Here is a 16,312-nt window from a genome sequence, read left to right on the forward strand (position 1 = left end):
AGACGTGCAAATTGGTACACTGAAAATACATGGCAGGGGAAAGTGCTCACATGCGCTATTTCCCAAATTTACTTGACCATGGAATTCCCATTTTTCTGGAACAGCTCATGGACCCAGCATTTCACGGACTATATTTTAGGAAGTGCTGCTACAGCAGAAAGCAAAAGGGTAACCTCTTACTTGCTGGTAATAGTAAGGTTGCCTAAGAAGAGAAAGGTTTGTCGGGGCCCCAAACACAGGACTGCTTTCGAGAGGACATTTCCGGGAGCTGTTGTGATCTCTCGTGTGCTTTGTTTCACTTCGTGTTTACAGGAATAGATGGCAGAATGGACAAAACAGCGGCTAGCTTGGCCAAATACGGACTCAAGGCTTGGGAGCACGGTCTTCATTGCTATTAGACATCAAGCTCTTAAAGCTAACATCACTGGTAGTGGCTAACGATCAGGCAGTGTAGACATAGGACGTTTCTATTATCATAGAATTATAGACCCCGTGCTTTTAGTTCCAGATTACAGTCTTTCCCCGGTTCTCCACTCCTCTTTGCTAATTCTCACGTGGAGCCCTTTGGGATATGACCCTGCTGTACCACCTCCAGCTTCTTCTCTTCCCCATGTATTTTAAGTACCAGCAGTTCTGAGCCACGTCCTGCTCCCTTCACACCGTGGGGTTTCACACACGCTGCATTAACTCAGGTTAGGACTGACCTCATCTGGCTCCCCACTCCCCAGCCACCTGTTAAACTCAAGTTCATCCTTATTCATTGGGGGTTGCCTCACTAGAAAGTCTTCCTTGGAACCACTTTCATAGACTGATGTCAATCACTCTGTCCCCCTTTACAACCCTCTCTGTACTGACTAAATTACACTACGGTGTTGTTGATTTATTCCTTGTGCATCTCCCCTCTAAGAATAACAGCTCCTTAAAGTCAGGAACTATGCTTTTGTCATCCTTATATATTCAGGGCCTAGCACATTTCTTGGGCACACAGTGAATGCACAGTAGTGCATATTAGGTTAAAATGACTTACTTAATTCTCTGGGTCTATGTGTGGCAAAGGGAGAGCAGTCCGGTATTGGACAAGTCATGTCTCCCTAAGGGGGAAGGAGACCCTCCTCACCACCACCCTCCCATCCCCCTTTTGAGGGGAAGCCGAGTACAGCTATTGGAAGTGGGGGCCCCTCCAGGTAAAGCCGTGGCTTATCCTCTGGACAGAAACGGTGTATGACCTATAAAAATACCTGGGGAAGAAAGAGTCCTGCAGCTGTGTTCATTTAGGAGAACTAGGCCAGGTTATAGTTTATAGTTTTAATTAACAGGAGTCATGAAGTTCTCGGTCACACCTAAGAACAATCCCAAGCGGGATTTTAGCTGTTAATTAGGTTAGCACATCTGTTTTTGCTTTCTGGGGGAGAAGAGGGGTTTCTGAAGGAATGGCCCAGCCAGGCTTCAGCTGCACATATCCTTGCTACCCAGGAGCCTCACATGGAGGCAAAAAGCAGAGGATGAGGCTTTTTAATGGGAAATCTAGAGTTTATATCGCACGATGCACCAAGCTTTGGCTCGGTGGGCAAAATATAAAAACGAACTCACCATTTGATCCAGCTGAGAGGGCTGTGGAAAGAAGAGCAAACAGCAACATGAACACATGTTGGCTTTGTTGTTAAACAGAAATAATGAAAAAGTGCTTGAAAAGGGATCAATGTCCTTTCCAAACATTCAACCCATCTACACTCATCCCAAATAAGCACAAAAATGCCAATAACAAATGGATCATTTACTTGCCTTTCCTTTCTGAAATAAGCTATGGAAACTATTGCAAGAGACAGTGTATATTTTCACACTGCTTTTTTTTTTTTTTTTAAGTAACTGACAATCTTCTCTTCTTTTTTTTTTTTTTTTCTTGCAGAGGGCGGGTAGTAGTTATTCCAAACAATATTCTCTAAGAGGCAACAGGTATTTTCCACTGACTAAAATTAAAAGAACATATTATCTGGATGGCTTGGAAGTTTTAACAGCTCCATAATAGCCCTGTAGCTCATCAGTGGTGATTTAAAGTTTCAGCTATAAAAAGCTGTATTTCACCCCATTATGCTGTAACCATTGTATCAGTGATGCCAGAATGCTATAGCTACTGATATACTACCTACCTACTAACCAGGTGATGAAAGACTATTATGTATGAGGCCCTGGCCTTTGTGAAATCGATGGTAAGACAGCTTCCTGATACCAAAACTGAACATCTGAGAACACTCAGCTAATGTTTACATGAATTTCCAGTGATACCTATCTATAACAGATTACCTTACTTCTAGAAAAATCTACCTTAAAGGCTGAGGGTTTAGTGACTCTGCCTCACATCCTCCTCAATGCAACCACATACCTGAAAGCTTAGGTTGCGTCTTCTTCTTTTTGCTTGAAACTTTTAAGAACTCGTCAATAAGCAAGTCGTTAGCACAGGCTCTCTTGTCGGGGTCCGGTTCAAAACATTTCAATATGAACGCCTTGGCCTCTGCGGACATGGACTCTGGGATCTCCGGGTGGACTTTAAACATTCCCACCTAAGACACAGCACAAGGTAACTTCTGAGTGACCCTCTCATCACATGAGCTCCAGGATCCAAAACTTGGTCCCCTAGCACAACAAAGTCCTTTACCATATACTTCCTACAAACTCATGCCTTTTCTCAAAGCGAGATAGGATGTTTTTTTCTCTAGGTTATGGGAAGTTTCCAGAGTGCTTTTGTAACCTCATCAATGACATACACAGAGCAATCATGTTAAGACAGTAGACAGCATAATGAAGTAATAATTCAGTCCTCAAAGTTTTAGCACACAGTAGCACACTGGCATGCAAGAAAGATACCTGTAATTGAGACCATTGTGTTGGTCCTAATAGCTATAGGCCAGGAATCGTGTTTGGTTTTTTGATTTATAAGTTCCACTGAATACTCCCAACAACCCAATGGATTAAATATTATCCCTGTTACATCAAAGAGGAAAATGAGGCTCAGAGGGGTGAGGTTACATGTTACAGAAACAGAGATCTGGGATCGAAACCTTAATTTTTTTGGCTTAAAGCCTGTGTTCTTTCCCCTATGCCATGATTTGTGAATATTTTTCCTGCCCCAAATTGCTCATATATAGAGATATTTTTAAATATTTTAAAATTAAACACACAGAATTTTTATAACAATTAGAATTTTCTTCTCATCGCTGTCATTCTAAATTTTTTCAGTAATGTTTTCATGTATTAGTAAAGAAAATGTTCTAAGGAAATATTTTTTGTTACTATATAGCTTATAGAAGTGAATTATTATATAGATAATAATATACAGTTATTTATGGTTAATTATATAGCCTTTACTATATGTCAGACACTATTCTAAGTGCTTTGCATGTATTATCTCATATATGTCTCAAAAAACCTTTACTAGATAGGTACTATTTTTATACCCATTTTATAGATGAGGAAAATGAGGTACAAGAAGTTTAAGTCATTTGCCCAATGTCCCCAAAGAGTTTGACAGTGTTGAAGCCTACGTTCAAACACTTAAATCAGTGCTCGAGTCTATATTATCTCATTTAATGCATATTGAATAATAATCCCTGCACCAATGGGGAAGAGAGCAGCATTTCAGAGGGAACTGCTAGAGATGGGTGAAAAGTTGAAAGACTGACCAAGAAGAGAAAGACATTCATTTATGTCAAGAAGGGCAGCTCTCTTAGCAGCGCTCACTGCCCTTCTCGTTTGGTTGCACTACTCATTTCTGTATCAGCAGTAACCCATCAGATCACCTTCAAGCTTCAAGTAAGGCAACCTTTACACAGAAGCGGAAGGTAGGTCACACAGGGCTCATCACAGGAGGCAAGCCGCTAGAAACAGTCAGCGGCAGGGAAAGAGATAACAACTTATCAGAAGTTCTCTGCCTTACAGAACGACAGACTTGAGCTCTACTCCTTGGGAAACAAGTTCTCAGTTTAAATCTTGGGCTTGGCAGCGTGGCAGGTAAGGGCAGGTGGGGACTGAAGGGACTCAGATCTGGTCACTGCTTTGCTCAGTCCCTGAATTCTGAAGCAGTGGCCCCTGGGCTTTCTCAGCCCTATTTCCATATTTGGTGCTTCCTATTTTGGGAGGTGGGCTGCTTCCCACTTCCAGGAGAGGGCAAATAAACAGACTAGAAGAGTCACTATGTAAGAATATGATTGACGTCCTCAAAGTAGCAATTATTGTCCACCCCTTTCTTAATGGAGCCTCTAAACTCTTCTGATAGAGAAGGGAAATATTGCTTTGATTTAATATTTAAATGAATAAAAAAACGTCTTTAACATCTCCTTCCATGGAAGATTTTCAGACTATTTCCCAAAGAGCTTAAAACATCTTCCATAAAGAAGTATGTTATTTATGTTGCATTGTGAAAAGGCATCAGAGGAACTTACATGGAATCTCACTTTATAGCTGAGAAAACTAAGGCAGGGAGAGACAGACAGATCCTCAGTGTGAGGCATACACATTGACTCTGAGGGATGTGAATCTTCATGAACTTTAATGAACTTTGTGAGCACATTTAATGTGCTCACCTACGCTCCTCTCCTTTGGCCTAAAAAAATTATCATATAGACACATGGAACATCTAATCTAATAGCTTTATCCAGTGGTTTTTAAGGCATTTAAGACATTTGAAATGTGACCTTGAACATAGCTGCTTGTGGTTCTCCCAGTTCATAAAAAGGTGGTTTCCCTGTGGCCATTTCGATGATCGTGCAGCCCAAAGACCAAATGTCTGCTGCTTTCCCGTAGCCTCTTGGTCCTTTGTCTATGATTTCTGGTGCCATATACTGAAGGGTACCTGGGGGTAATTCAAACACACTTCTACTTTAGAAAACACATGAATATCTAATGACAGCTTTAACTGTCTACATAAATAAGACAACTTTAAAAGCATGATTCAGGTCTTAGTATCTCATCTTTTCTTGTTTTAAGTTTATTTATTTTGAGAGAGAGAGAGAGAGAAAGCAGGAGCAGGGGAGGTGGCAGAGAAAGAGGCAGAGAGAGAGAGACCCAATCAGGTTCTGCACTCTCAGCACAGAGCCTGATGCAGAGCTTGATCCCATGACCATGAGATCATGACCTGAACCAGAGTCAGATGCTTAACCCACTGAGCCACTCAGATGCCCCTCATCTTTTTTTTATGCCTATTTTATTTTGAGAGAGAAAGAGAGAGTGCAAGAGGAGGAGGGGCAGAGAGAGAGAGAGAGAAAGAGAGAGAGAGAGCAGGAAGCCTGACATGGGGCTTGAACTCATGAACTGTGAAATCATAACCTGAAATGAAATCAAGAGTTGGATGCTTAACCAACTGAACCACCCAGGTGCCCCAATATCTCATTTTTTTGTGTTCCATTTTTCTTGGTCATTAATAAAAATGGAAATAACAGTTGTCATAATGGATTTTATCAGGGATATAAGAATAGTTTGCCAATGTGATCTGGTCATGAATAGATGCTTTCTCATCTAGATACTAGAGTATAAATGAGGTATCACTTTATTGGGGCCTCTTAGAAACTTCTACAATTAGTCATTTGAGAACAACAGAGAATATATCAACACACATTTTTTGCAATTAGTTTTTCAAATACACAAAGATTCCTATTAGGTATACTTCTAATCTTTCCAGAAAAATTCTAGGCCATTCATCCATTTTTTCTAGATCTATATTTCTCAATTTCTTTTTTTTATAAAGTTTTTTTAACATTCATTTATTTTTGAGAGACAGAAAAAGAGAGAGTGCAAGCAGGGGTGGGGCGGAGAGAGAAGAGACACAAAATCTGAAGCAGGCTCCAGGCCCCAGCCCCCGATGGGGGCTCAAACCCACGAACCGTAAGATGACCTGAGCTGAAGTCGGATGCCCAACAGACTGAGCCACCCAGGTGCCCCAATATATTTCTCAGTATCTAAACTGAATGATTAATTCTTCTGTCTTGATTCTTATCTCTAAATCACGAAAGCATGAAAGATTCTGAAAGCCATTGTTAAAAGTAATGTAAACCATTTTTCGTGTACTCTATTCTGTAAATCAAATATATATGGCTTCTGCTGCATGCCTGTGGTCCATGGAATAACAGGTTTAACAGATCAAAGACAGGTCTTGAGCCATGAGTACAGACAAATCACCAGACACAATGTGAAGAAGAATACAACGAAACATAGGAGATTTAAAAGGCTATGTGGAATCAGAGAGTTGAAGAGTGTGGTAGGATGGCAAGAGCATTGAATGGGGAGTCAAGAACACTTGGTTCTAGGTTTAGTCTGGTCTATCCCAGATAAACACTCAACTGTGGTTATCTCAAGTGGCTCAAACAAGAGGCTGGCTTGGCTTCTCAGAGACCCTAGATTGATTCCCCCAAATCCAACAATGAATCAGGAGTGTGAACAGGAACAGATTATTGCCACATCCCCTGCTACTGATATACTCCTACAAATGATATAATCAGCAAACAGGAACTCATCCAAGATGCCACATTCAATTATCTCCAATCCTGAGGCAGTTGCTAAAAGAGCTACTTCAGTATTTTCTGATTCATAACCAAACTGACAGACAACCTGATAAATACAGGCACCCTTTATGAATGCCTCATGCATGATTTACAGATGAAACTGCTAGGCACAACTCCTCTAAGTTGTTCCCATGAAACCCACCAACACAGGCTAGAAACTGGCTGCTGTTCATAAAACCAAATGAAAGTATATTATCTTTGTCTAGTATTGTCATCTGGCCAGGTTACCCACCAGCTCTCCTCATTATGTGGCAGTAGCTCACGTTCAAGTTCACATACAATTGTACATGCGTACTGTGAGCTTAAATCGGCAACATTATTGGCAGGAAGCATTTCACCTAGCCAAGAATAAGGTAATACCACTCTTCACTCTTCAAATCCCCTACCCTTAGTAGAAAACCGCTATGATTTCTCTTCATCTATAGCTGATGAGCTATAGTGATTGGTTTTTTGTTTTGTTTTGTTTTTTTTGTACCTGGATCTAAAAAAGAATGGATGTGAGGATTTAAGTTATACTAATATCTGAGTAGAAATTGCAACTGGTTAACAACAAAGTGAACTTTAAAAATTGGACAACTCAGGTAATATCAATACATTATGCAATGTTTCTATTCATCAGATAATATTTCAAAGAGCTCTATCTGCCAATTGTGCTTAATTATCCCCCACAGAGTAAGCGCCAAAAAAAAAAAAAAACCCTCAGGCTTAGTTATGTATTCATATATGCTCTCTTTATTCCATAATCACATGACACATAATATTTTATATAAAAAGATTTACAGAGCCAGATAATGAAGATGTAAGCCAATCTGTACAGTAGCCTACGGAAAAAAGTGAGAGCATTAGCTCTAAAGCGCAGATCTTATACATCTGCATTCCAAGGTTTTAAAAAATCACTTTAAAATCATCTCTTTTAGAATTTCTTTGACATTCTACTTAATCCACTCATTCATTCAGCAGATTTATATTGAGGGCCTGTTATGGGCCAGGCACTTAGAATACAGCAGTGGAGTAAACAGACAGAAATCCCTGGGCTCATGGAGCTTACATTCTTTGCAGCAGGAGACACACAGTAAACTCCAGCATAGTAAATAAGTAAATTATATAGCACGCTAGAAAGTGAAGTGTTAATGACAAAAAAAAAAAAAAAAAAAGGTAGTAAAGGGGATCAGGAATGCCCAGGGAGGGCTGCCACGTAAATAGGGTGGTCATGTTAGGCTCACTGAGATGACATCTGAGTTAAAACTTGAAGAAGAGGGACTTAGTTAGCCATGCAGATCGCTGGGAGAAGAGTGTTACTAGCAGAAGACAGAGCATGTGCAAAGGTCTTGCAGCAGGGCTGTGCCTGGTAAAATGAAGGAAATGCAGGAAGACCAGTTTTCTGGTACAGAGTGAGTGATTAAGCAAGTGGGGGAAGAGTAGGAAATGAGGTCGAAAAGGTAGTAGACTCCGAATCAGGTCAGATTCTTGTCCACAATATTAGGACTTTGGCATTTGTCTGAATGAAACAGAAAGCCACCGAAGTCTCCGAGTAACAGGGCTTGATTTGATTTAAAGGGATCACTCTGGCTGCAGTGTTAAGAATAGAAAGTAGGAGGCAAGAGTGGGAGCAGGGAGAACAGGCTATGGAGGTAACAGAGGTGGGAGATGAGGGAGGCAGCAGCGGAGGCAGTGAGAAGTGTTCCAGTTTTCGACATCTCCTGAAGGTAGAGCCAGTAGGTCTCTTTGCGGATTGGGTTGGGGTGTGAGAAAAGAGGCACCACGGACAACTCTAGGTCTTGGGTGGCCATCAACTGAGATGGGGAACAGTGTGGGCAGAACGGGTTTGGGGAGAAGATAATGAATTCCATGTGGCATGTTAAGTCTAGTTTGAATCCTAGCTCTATTACTTACTAGCTCTGTGACCTCAGGCAAGTTATTCGACCTCTTTTAACATTAATTTCTCAGCATAAACTGGGATACTGATAACTTAAGGATTAGGGTTCATGTACGAATTTCAGTGAAATATGTATGTAAACCGCTTAACGCAGGCAGGTATACTGCCAGCACTCTATAAATCCTGGTTGATGCTGCCTTCCCTCTCGCCAAATCACCAAGAAGTGGAAACAGGTCAATATCTTTCAAGTCAGGTCATCAGAGGTTGACCAAGCAGCGGTGAGGCCTATCTGGTGAGCAGATCAAGGTGTGCCCACTCCAAGCCCTCTTGACCAGCCCTGGAGACAGACCAGGCACATTAGTTACGCATGTCACTCATGTGAAACCAGCATGAGAAGAGCAAAGGGCTCTGGGAGGATTGCTTTACTAAAACTCTTTTGGGGACTAAAAAAAACAAAAAACAAAAAACAAAAAACCAAAAAACACGTCTTTAAGATTAGCAAGAAGATATAATTAAATTAACATCCTGCCCAAATAAAACCTCTGAAAGTAGGGATTTCCTGTCAGAAGTTACTGAGTCTTGGCAACATCTAAAATGTCTCTTGCCAAATTGAGAGAGTATGAGGAAAGAAATGGAAACACATTTAAAGTTACTAGCAAGATGGAATTAATTTTGTTCAGAAAAATACATTTTAACTGTGTTTAATGCTGTGCCCTGAAATACCCATTGCTGTGAGGGTGGGAACTGGGTCAGAGCTGTTGTTGGCTGAATGTTCTGAGAAAATTTACAGAATCTCTCTCTCTCCTTTTCTTCTTCCAGGCTACTGGAACAGATACGTGAGCAACATGGGGAGAAAGATGGACCAGAGCAAGATCAAAGCAAAGAGAAAAGGGTAGATTAAAAATCTGAGTTCTATCACTTACAAACAGTTGTGACTTCTGGCTGTGATCTCTCTTCTCTCTCTCCATTTCCTCACCTACCTCATGGGATTCAAAAATGAGGATACCTGGCCATTTTGCTTTCTATTAGACCACAGATTATTCATTACTTTTTTTTTTTTTTTTTTGCTGAATTATTCTTTCTCTGATGATAATGACAAGGACTTAGCACTTCAAGAGAATCAGCAGAATGGAGCGGTAAGAACCAGAGTTGAAATTCCTCTTGTAATTGTGGTACAATCATTAATCTCTCTGAGCCTTGGTTTCCTCTTGGCTACTGTTAGCTTTTTGGCAATAGCTTTGTCTCCACTACCTCAGGACTTTGTTCTAGAGGTAGCTTGGTGGCTGGATTGCCTAATTTCTCAGGCAAGCTCTCTTCCCCACCCCAGTGCTGAGTTGATGAGTCACTTCCTCTTTCTGAATTGAAAATTCTACCGGTTATTTATGTTGTGAGTAGGAAATAGGCCACAGGGAGTAAACAGATTAGGAATTCATAGTTCAAATGGGAAGAGATTAAGGTATGAGTAAGAGTCACAGAGAGGCTGGGGTAAAAAAAAAAAAAAAAAAAAAAAAAAAAAAATCTTATAAAGACTTATAGTGGTTGTAGGCCAACCCGGAGAGAAGTAATGACACGAAAGGGAAAACAAAAACAAATTGAGAGTTTAAAAAAACATTTCAGTGGCATTAACCAGGAGACAGAGCAAGTCATAGAAATACATGATGAGAAAAGAGCCAGGTCAAATTCTGTGTAACATTTTTCAGTGAGCATCAAAAGACACTGGCATTAATGTCTGTGAGAACCCAGACGGACTTTATCTCTCACATTATGCTCTAACGCAGCAATTATTTCTTTAATTACATTAAGATCCGTATCATCATTGCAAAAACATACCAGTAAAAGTTTCAGTACATGGGTTAATGCCAGCAAGCCTCTTTGATGTCCCGAAGTCTGAGATCTTGAGAACGCCACTGTAGGTATTAATCAACACATTGTCACCCTAGAGAACAAAAGACTTGAATCAAAACTAGTCTTTCCTCCAGTACTGTTTGTTGTTGGCTCGTAAGTCCAATAAGAAACGGTGTCCCCAGAGTAAACGAGGCCACTAAGTCTGTAGCCTTCATTACAGTTAACCTCAAGAGTGAATTCTTGACACCATTTTTGTGCCTATATTATCATTTCACAACGTGCTACTCAGGCCACAAGGTCAAAAGGCGCCTGCCTGGTCAGAGTTTGCTGTGGTTTGTGAACAGAAGGGGTCACCTGTGTGTGATTAAGTTCAAACATGACATTCATGATTTCCCATTGTATTTTCTGTTATTTTACTTCTTTTCCCGGAATATTTGGGGATATGGCAAATCACGAGATCTGGGATGATCTGCGGATAGTAATATTGACTTCCTTTCCATGGTGCCACCTTTGTCAGAAATGTATTAGTTCTGAATTTCCTCTTTTTAAGAAGAATCAAGTAAGTTACTTAATTTTAGTTCAAACAATCAGTATATGATACTTGTGAGAAGAGAAGATCTTATTTATTTTCCCTCCCAATCATTCATCCATTGATGCAGTAAATATTTACTGAGTAGCTACTCAGGGCAAGGATACCAAGATGAACCAGCCTGTGATCTCGTCAGGGGCGGAGACCTTATCCTGTCCAGTTTTGTTCTGCTGTGCTGCCCCCTCCCCAGAGCACCTCAAAGAGTGCCAGGGGTGCAGTGGAAGCTCAATCTTTGTTGGGTGAACACAGTTAAGAGGCTTATTCCTTGAGGAGAAGAGATAAGGCATGAGTACCAATACCTGACTCAGAGCAGAGGAGTTAGTATCTTGCATTTCTGCTATTTCTACGATTTATTTATTCACAATTCTAAATTAATACTCATAACACAGTATGACTTTTGCAAAAAGAAAAGAAAACAAAACAAAACCAGTTGCCCACCAAGGAACTTTCAAACGTGAATCCTCGTGCATCCTACCTTTATATCCCGATGGACTATCTGATTGTCATGGAGGTATTTTAATCCTTCAAGTATTTGCTTTGTATAGAAGCCAATTGTTTGCTCATTGTCCTTCAATGGGCCCCATTTGGAACGAAGGAGAGCTGAAAGACTTCCTGTAAAGCAGGGAGAAACAGTGGATAAATTCTTATTCAAATGAGTTCTTTAAAGCATGTTAATAATGTAACATTAATTTAAGCTAACACTTCCTGGTTATTCATGGTGGCCCAGGAACTGGAGTATTAGACACCTGGGCTCACGTATGAATAGAAAGTGTCCCTGCTCTGAAGATGCTCATTATCAAATACGGTCAAAATAAAAGGCTCCTCAGTCCCTAACTTTAATCTAGGTCACAATGATTGATACTAAAATCGTTCAGGATATTTGTATTGCCTCCTAATAAACTTCAAGCTGATGTCACATGTCTAAATTTGTAAAAAATTTTGAGGTATATTCGACATATAACATTATATTAGTTTCAGGTATAAAACATAATGACTTGATATTTATATACATTGCGATATTTATATACATCTCAGCAACTTTCAAATACACAATATAGTGTTATTAACTATAGTCATCAGGCTGTACATTACATCCCCAGGACTAATTTATTTTATAACTGGAAGTTTGGTCCTTTTGACCTTCTTCACCCATTTTGCCCACCCCATCCCCTGCGTCTGTTCTTTGTTATTTTTGAACTTGTTTCCTTTGTTTGTTTGGGATTTTATGTATTTTAAAAAAAATTTTTTTTTAACGTTTATTTATTTTTGAGACAGAGAGAGACAGAGCATGAATGGGGGAGGGTTCCGAGAGAGAGGGAGACACAGAATCTGAAACAGGCTCCAGGCTCTGAGCGGTCAGCACAGAGCCCGACACGGGGCTCGAACTCACAGACGTGAGATCATGACCTGAGCTGAAGTCGGACGCTTAACCGACTGAGCCACCCAGGCGCCCCAGGGATTTTATGTATTTGTTTATTTATTTTGAGAGAGAGAGCGAGCAGGCGTGGGAGTTGGGGAGGGGCAGAGAGAGGGGGAGAGAGAGAGAGAAGGCCTGGGAGTTTGGGAGGGGCAGAGAGAAGGAGATAGAGAGTCCCAAGCAGGCTCTGCACTTTCTGCCTACTCAGGGCTTGAACTCATGAACCATGAGGTCATGACCTGAGCAGAAATCAAGAGTCAGACACTTAACCGACTGAGCCACCCAGATGCCTCTGGGTTTTTTTTTTTTTTAGTTCCACATGTAAGAGAGCTCATATAGTTTTTGTCTTTTTCTGCATAACTTATTTCACTTAGCATAATGCCCTCACAGTCCATCTGTGTTGTTGCAAATGGCAAGATTTCACTCTTTTTTATGACTGAATAATATTCTATTATGTATACAAAACACATTTTCTTTATCCATTCATCCAGTGATGGGACACTTAGGTTCTTTCCATATCTTGGCTACTGTGAACAATGCTGCAATGAACATAATCTCATTTTTCTTTTAACTTAGACGAAATAAGACGTGTAAACTCATAAATCCCATTCACTTGTTCTCCTCTTCAAGCCCCTACAAATTTATAATTTCTTAAAAAAGAAAAACATCTCTTACCTCCTGGGACCTGCTCCATGAAGATTTTGATGAAACCGTTCTCACTGAAAGAGCCCAGATACTGGACAATATTTTTATGCTTCAGATGCTTATGCAATGCTATTTCTTCATGTAGGGGCTGGGAGTATCTAAAAGACGTGCAAATGTTGATGAGCTAATTACGTAGCCAGATTTTAGTGTATACATTTAAGCAGTACAAATTGAAAACATCAGCTAGATATATGCCCATACGTAAAGTAAAATACGGCTATCTAAAGCCTTTATTTCTCATAACATAAATTCTGGGAAGTTGAAGTGGTAGTGGGTAGGGTCTGTGGGGAAATGTGTCAGGCACTGATCTGAGCCTACCGTATGTACTCATTTCTCACAAGAACCCTAGGAGAAGGTACTTTTCAGATGCCCATTTTACAGATGAGGAAATTGATTCACCAGAAGGATGACGAACCTACCCAAGATCTTAAAGAAAGCTAATAAGTGACAGATATTAGCCCAGGAAAATTGAACGCACCTACATAGCTCATTGTCTATATTAAATGACTTTCAATTCCACTCGCCTCATAACATAACTCTACTATTAGAGGAGACTCTTGCCCAGGAAGATAAAAATTTCAAATAACTTTCATCTTCAGTCTAGGACTTACTGGAAGCTCCAGCAACTCTTCTGTAGAAAACACAAAACCATTTAAATCCTGTCTCCTTGAGCTCTTCAGAAATCCTCATCTTACTGAGTCTATCATTTCTAGTACATCAGGATTTTTTTTTTTTTTTTTTTTTTTACTCCATCCTAACCAGGCCTCCATGCTGAAAGACCAGCATTAAACCAGGCTTCAAAATCATGTACTTGATGTGTGCTGCTTTATCAGATTATACAATGAAAGTGTTTTGTATTTCCGGAACATACAGAAAAACCCTTTTGATGATTATTTGAAGTACTATAAAGCCTGTAGACTCTTAGCAGTCTCGAATATTAATATTATATTAATATGGTTATTGTATAACTAACTACAGTAGGGTGTTAGGGACTCAAAGCTATGCCCTAATATTTTTTCTGTTCTACAATGGAGGTTACAGGTATGAAAGGCACTAACCACTAAAACATAAACCACAAACCTGATGCCTCATAATCTGCTTCAGTACTACATGCAAGAAATGCTTAGATCTTGGGGCACCTGGGTGGTTCAGTTGGTTGAGCATCCGACTTCAGCTCAGGTCATGATCTCACAGTCAGTGGGTTCGAGCCCCGCGTCAGACTCTGTGCTGACAGCTCAAAGCCTGGAGCCTGCTTCCAATCCTGTGTCTCCCTCTCTCTCTCTCTGCCCCTCCCCTACGCTCACTTTGTCTCACTCTGTCTCTCAAAAATAAATAAATATTAAAAAAAAAGAAATGCTTAGATCTTACAATGGCAAATCCATATAAACAGAATGGATTTTTTTGAATGCCAATAACAAATTCTAGAAGTGGTTAGTATTGTATAATACTATTTTCATGAAGTTTTTCAGAATACACTACAAATTAGGTTACAAAAATCCAAGTTCATTTAATTTAAACTTTTATAATTTGTAAAATATTACTCAGAATGCTGCCAACAATAACAAAAAACTGACTTGTACTTTAGATCTTTTACTCATTTTATTTTTCTTTAGAACTGTTCTAGGAACTATAGAGGTAGGTATTATACTGAAACTCCTTAGCAGGCTATCAGTTAGAGACAATTCCATATTGATAACTGAGGGAGACAACATGAGAAATACTGGTATAGAGCAATAAAATACTTAGGTTATAAGTGAAATAAGCCATACAGAGAAAGACAGATACCATATGTTTACACTCTTATGTGGATCCTGAGAAACTTAACAGGAACCCATGGGGGAGGGGAAGGAAAAAAAAAAAAAAAGAGGTTAGAGTGGGAGAGAGCCAAAGCATAAGAGAGTCTTAAAAACTGAGAACTAAGGGTTGATGGGGGGTGGGAGGGAGGGGAGGGTGGGTAATGGGTATTGAGGAGGGCACCTTTTGGGATGAGCACTGGGTGTTGTATGGAAACCAATTTGACAATAAATTTCATATATTGAAAAAAAAATTAAATAAAATAAAAAATAAAAATTCCTGAAAAAAAATACTTAGGTTATGATTCTCAGGACATTTGTAATAAAGTTACTTTTTCCATCAAGTTTAAACCTTTTATTAACACTAGTTAATAAGATTGCTCTTGATATGCATAAGATAAATTAGTAGCAAATATTGGGTCTATTCTACAGATTTAGGACATCAAGATGACTAAATAATCTGAAGTAAGTGATTAGTTGAGTTTATGATGAACCAAGAGGCTCCCACCCCTTGACCTTCTATTGAAAATCAATCATGAACTTTTAAATGTAAGATCCTGGAGGGGAGCCTGGGTGGTTCAGTCAGTTCGGCTCAGGTCATGATTTCACGGTTTATGAGTTCGAGCCCTGCATCGGGTTCTGTGCTGACAGCTCAGAGCCTGAAGCCTGCTTTGGATTCTGTGTCTCCTTCTCTCTCTGCCCCTCCCCTACTTGTGCTCTCTCTCTGTCTTTCAAAAATAAATTAAAAACTGAAAAAAAAAAATTAATAAATTTAAGATCCTGGAAAAGGAAATACACTACTCCCCCATCCCCTCCAATATGTAGTAACCAAAGGATGGCTTAAAAGTTACAAGATTCATCCTAGCTAAGAGTAAGAACTCTTCTCCAATATGAAATTGATTGGTAACACTCAGCAGTTCTAAGTGAAAGAGTAAGGGCCAAGTGCTGAATAAGCATGAAATTATAACTCGTTCAAGTCAATAAGCAATGCTTATCTATGGAAATTATAAGAAAATCTTATTTCTTCTCAATTAGCTGTGACAATGGAAAGAAGAAATGGTATAGGTAATCAGAGATATATATATTTAGCTTTGAAAAAGTATTGGTCCATATGTGTTTCCAGAGCACCTTCTCTGAGTCAAATTCCCACAATATCCATCTAAACCAATGGTTCCCAGCCTTGGCTAGACATTTCATCTGGAAGGATTTTGAAAAAATATCAATGCATATGACCCACCCCAGAATTTGGGGTGGTAAGACCTGAGCATCAAGCGTTTTTTAAAGTTCCCCAGTTCGTTCTAATATGCAGCAGGGTAGAGAATAACTGATCTAAATAAATAGTTCAGGCATGTGTAGAATGTTAGAGGAGGAAGTCAGTCTGAAATTAACAACTAGTTGGGATAGGTTATGAATCCACCACCACCTCTATCCTACAACTACTCTGCTTCTCTAACAAAGTGTTTTTAAAGTGTAAATGAAACACAGAAGCAATGATATCCGTTGCTGTGATCTTTCATTCCAGATGGCCAATGCTGG

At 39.7% G+C, this 16,312-nt stretch overlaps 1 protein-coding gene across 3 annotated transcripts in view; it reads right to left on the reverse strand.

Moving 5' to 3' along the window:
- Positions 1-16,312, reverse strand: part of MAP3K5 (mitogen-activated protein kinase kinase kinase 5) — a 210,667-nt gene that overhangs the window by 30,754 nt on the left and 163,601 nt on the right. For all 3 annotated transcript variants that reach the window (XM_025926112.2, XM_086707946.1, XM_086707947.1), the window contains exons 16-21: positions 12,954-13,081; positions 11,337-11,473; positions 10,258-10,363; positions 4,689-4,846; positions 2,381-2,558; positions 1,591-1,611 (exon numbers count right to left, since the gene is read on the reverse strand). In XM_025926112.2, coding sequence (XP_025781897.1) covers positions 1,591-1,611; positions 2,381-2,558; positions 4,689-4,846; positions 10,258-10,363; positions 11,337-11,473; positions 12,954-13,081 — 728 coding nt within the window. The remainder of the gene's footprint in view (positions 1-1,590; positions 1,612-2,380; positions 2,559-4,688; positions 4,847-10,257; positions 10,364-11,336; positions 11,474-12,953; positions 13,082-16,312) is intronic.

This window comes from Puma concolor, chromosome B2 (assembly GCF_028749965.1).
Source record: "Puma concolor isolate L17-30 chromosome B2, mPumCon1.1.hap2, whole genome shotgun sequence".
In the NCBI taxonomy this organism is placed as follows: domain Eukaryota; kingdom Metazoa; phylum Chordata; class Mammalia; order Carnivora; family Felidae; genus Puma; species Puma concolor.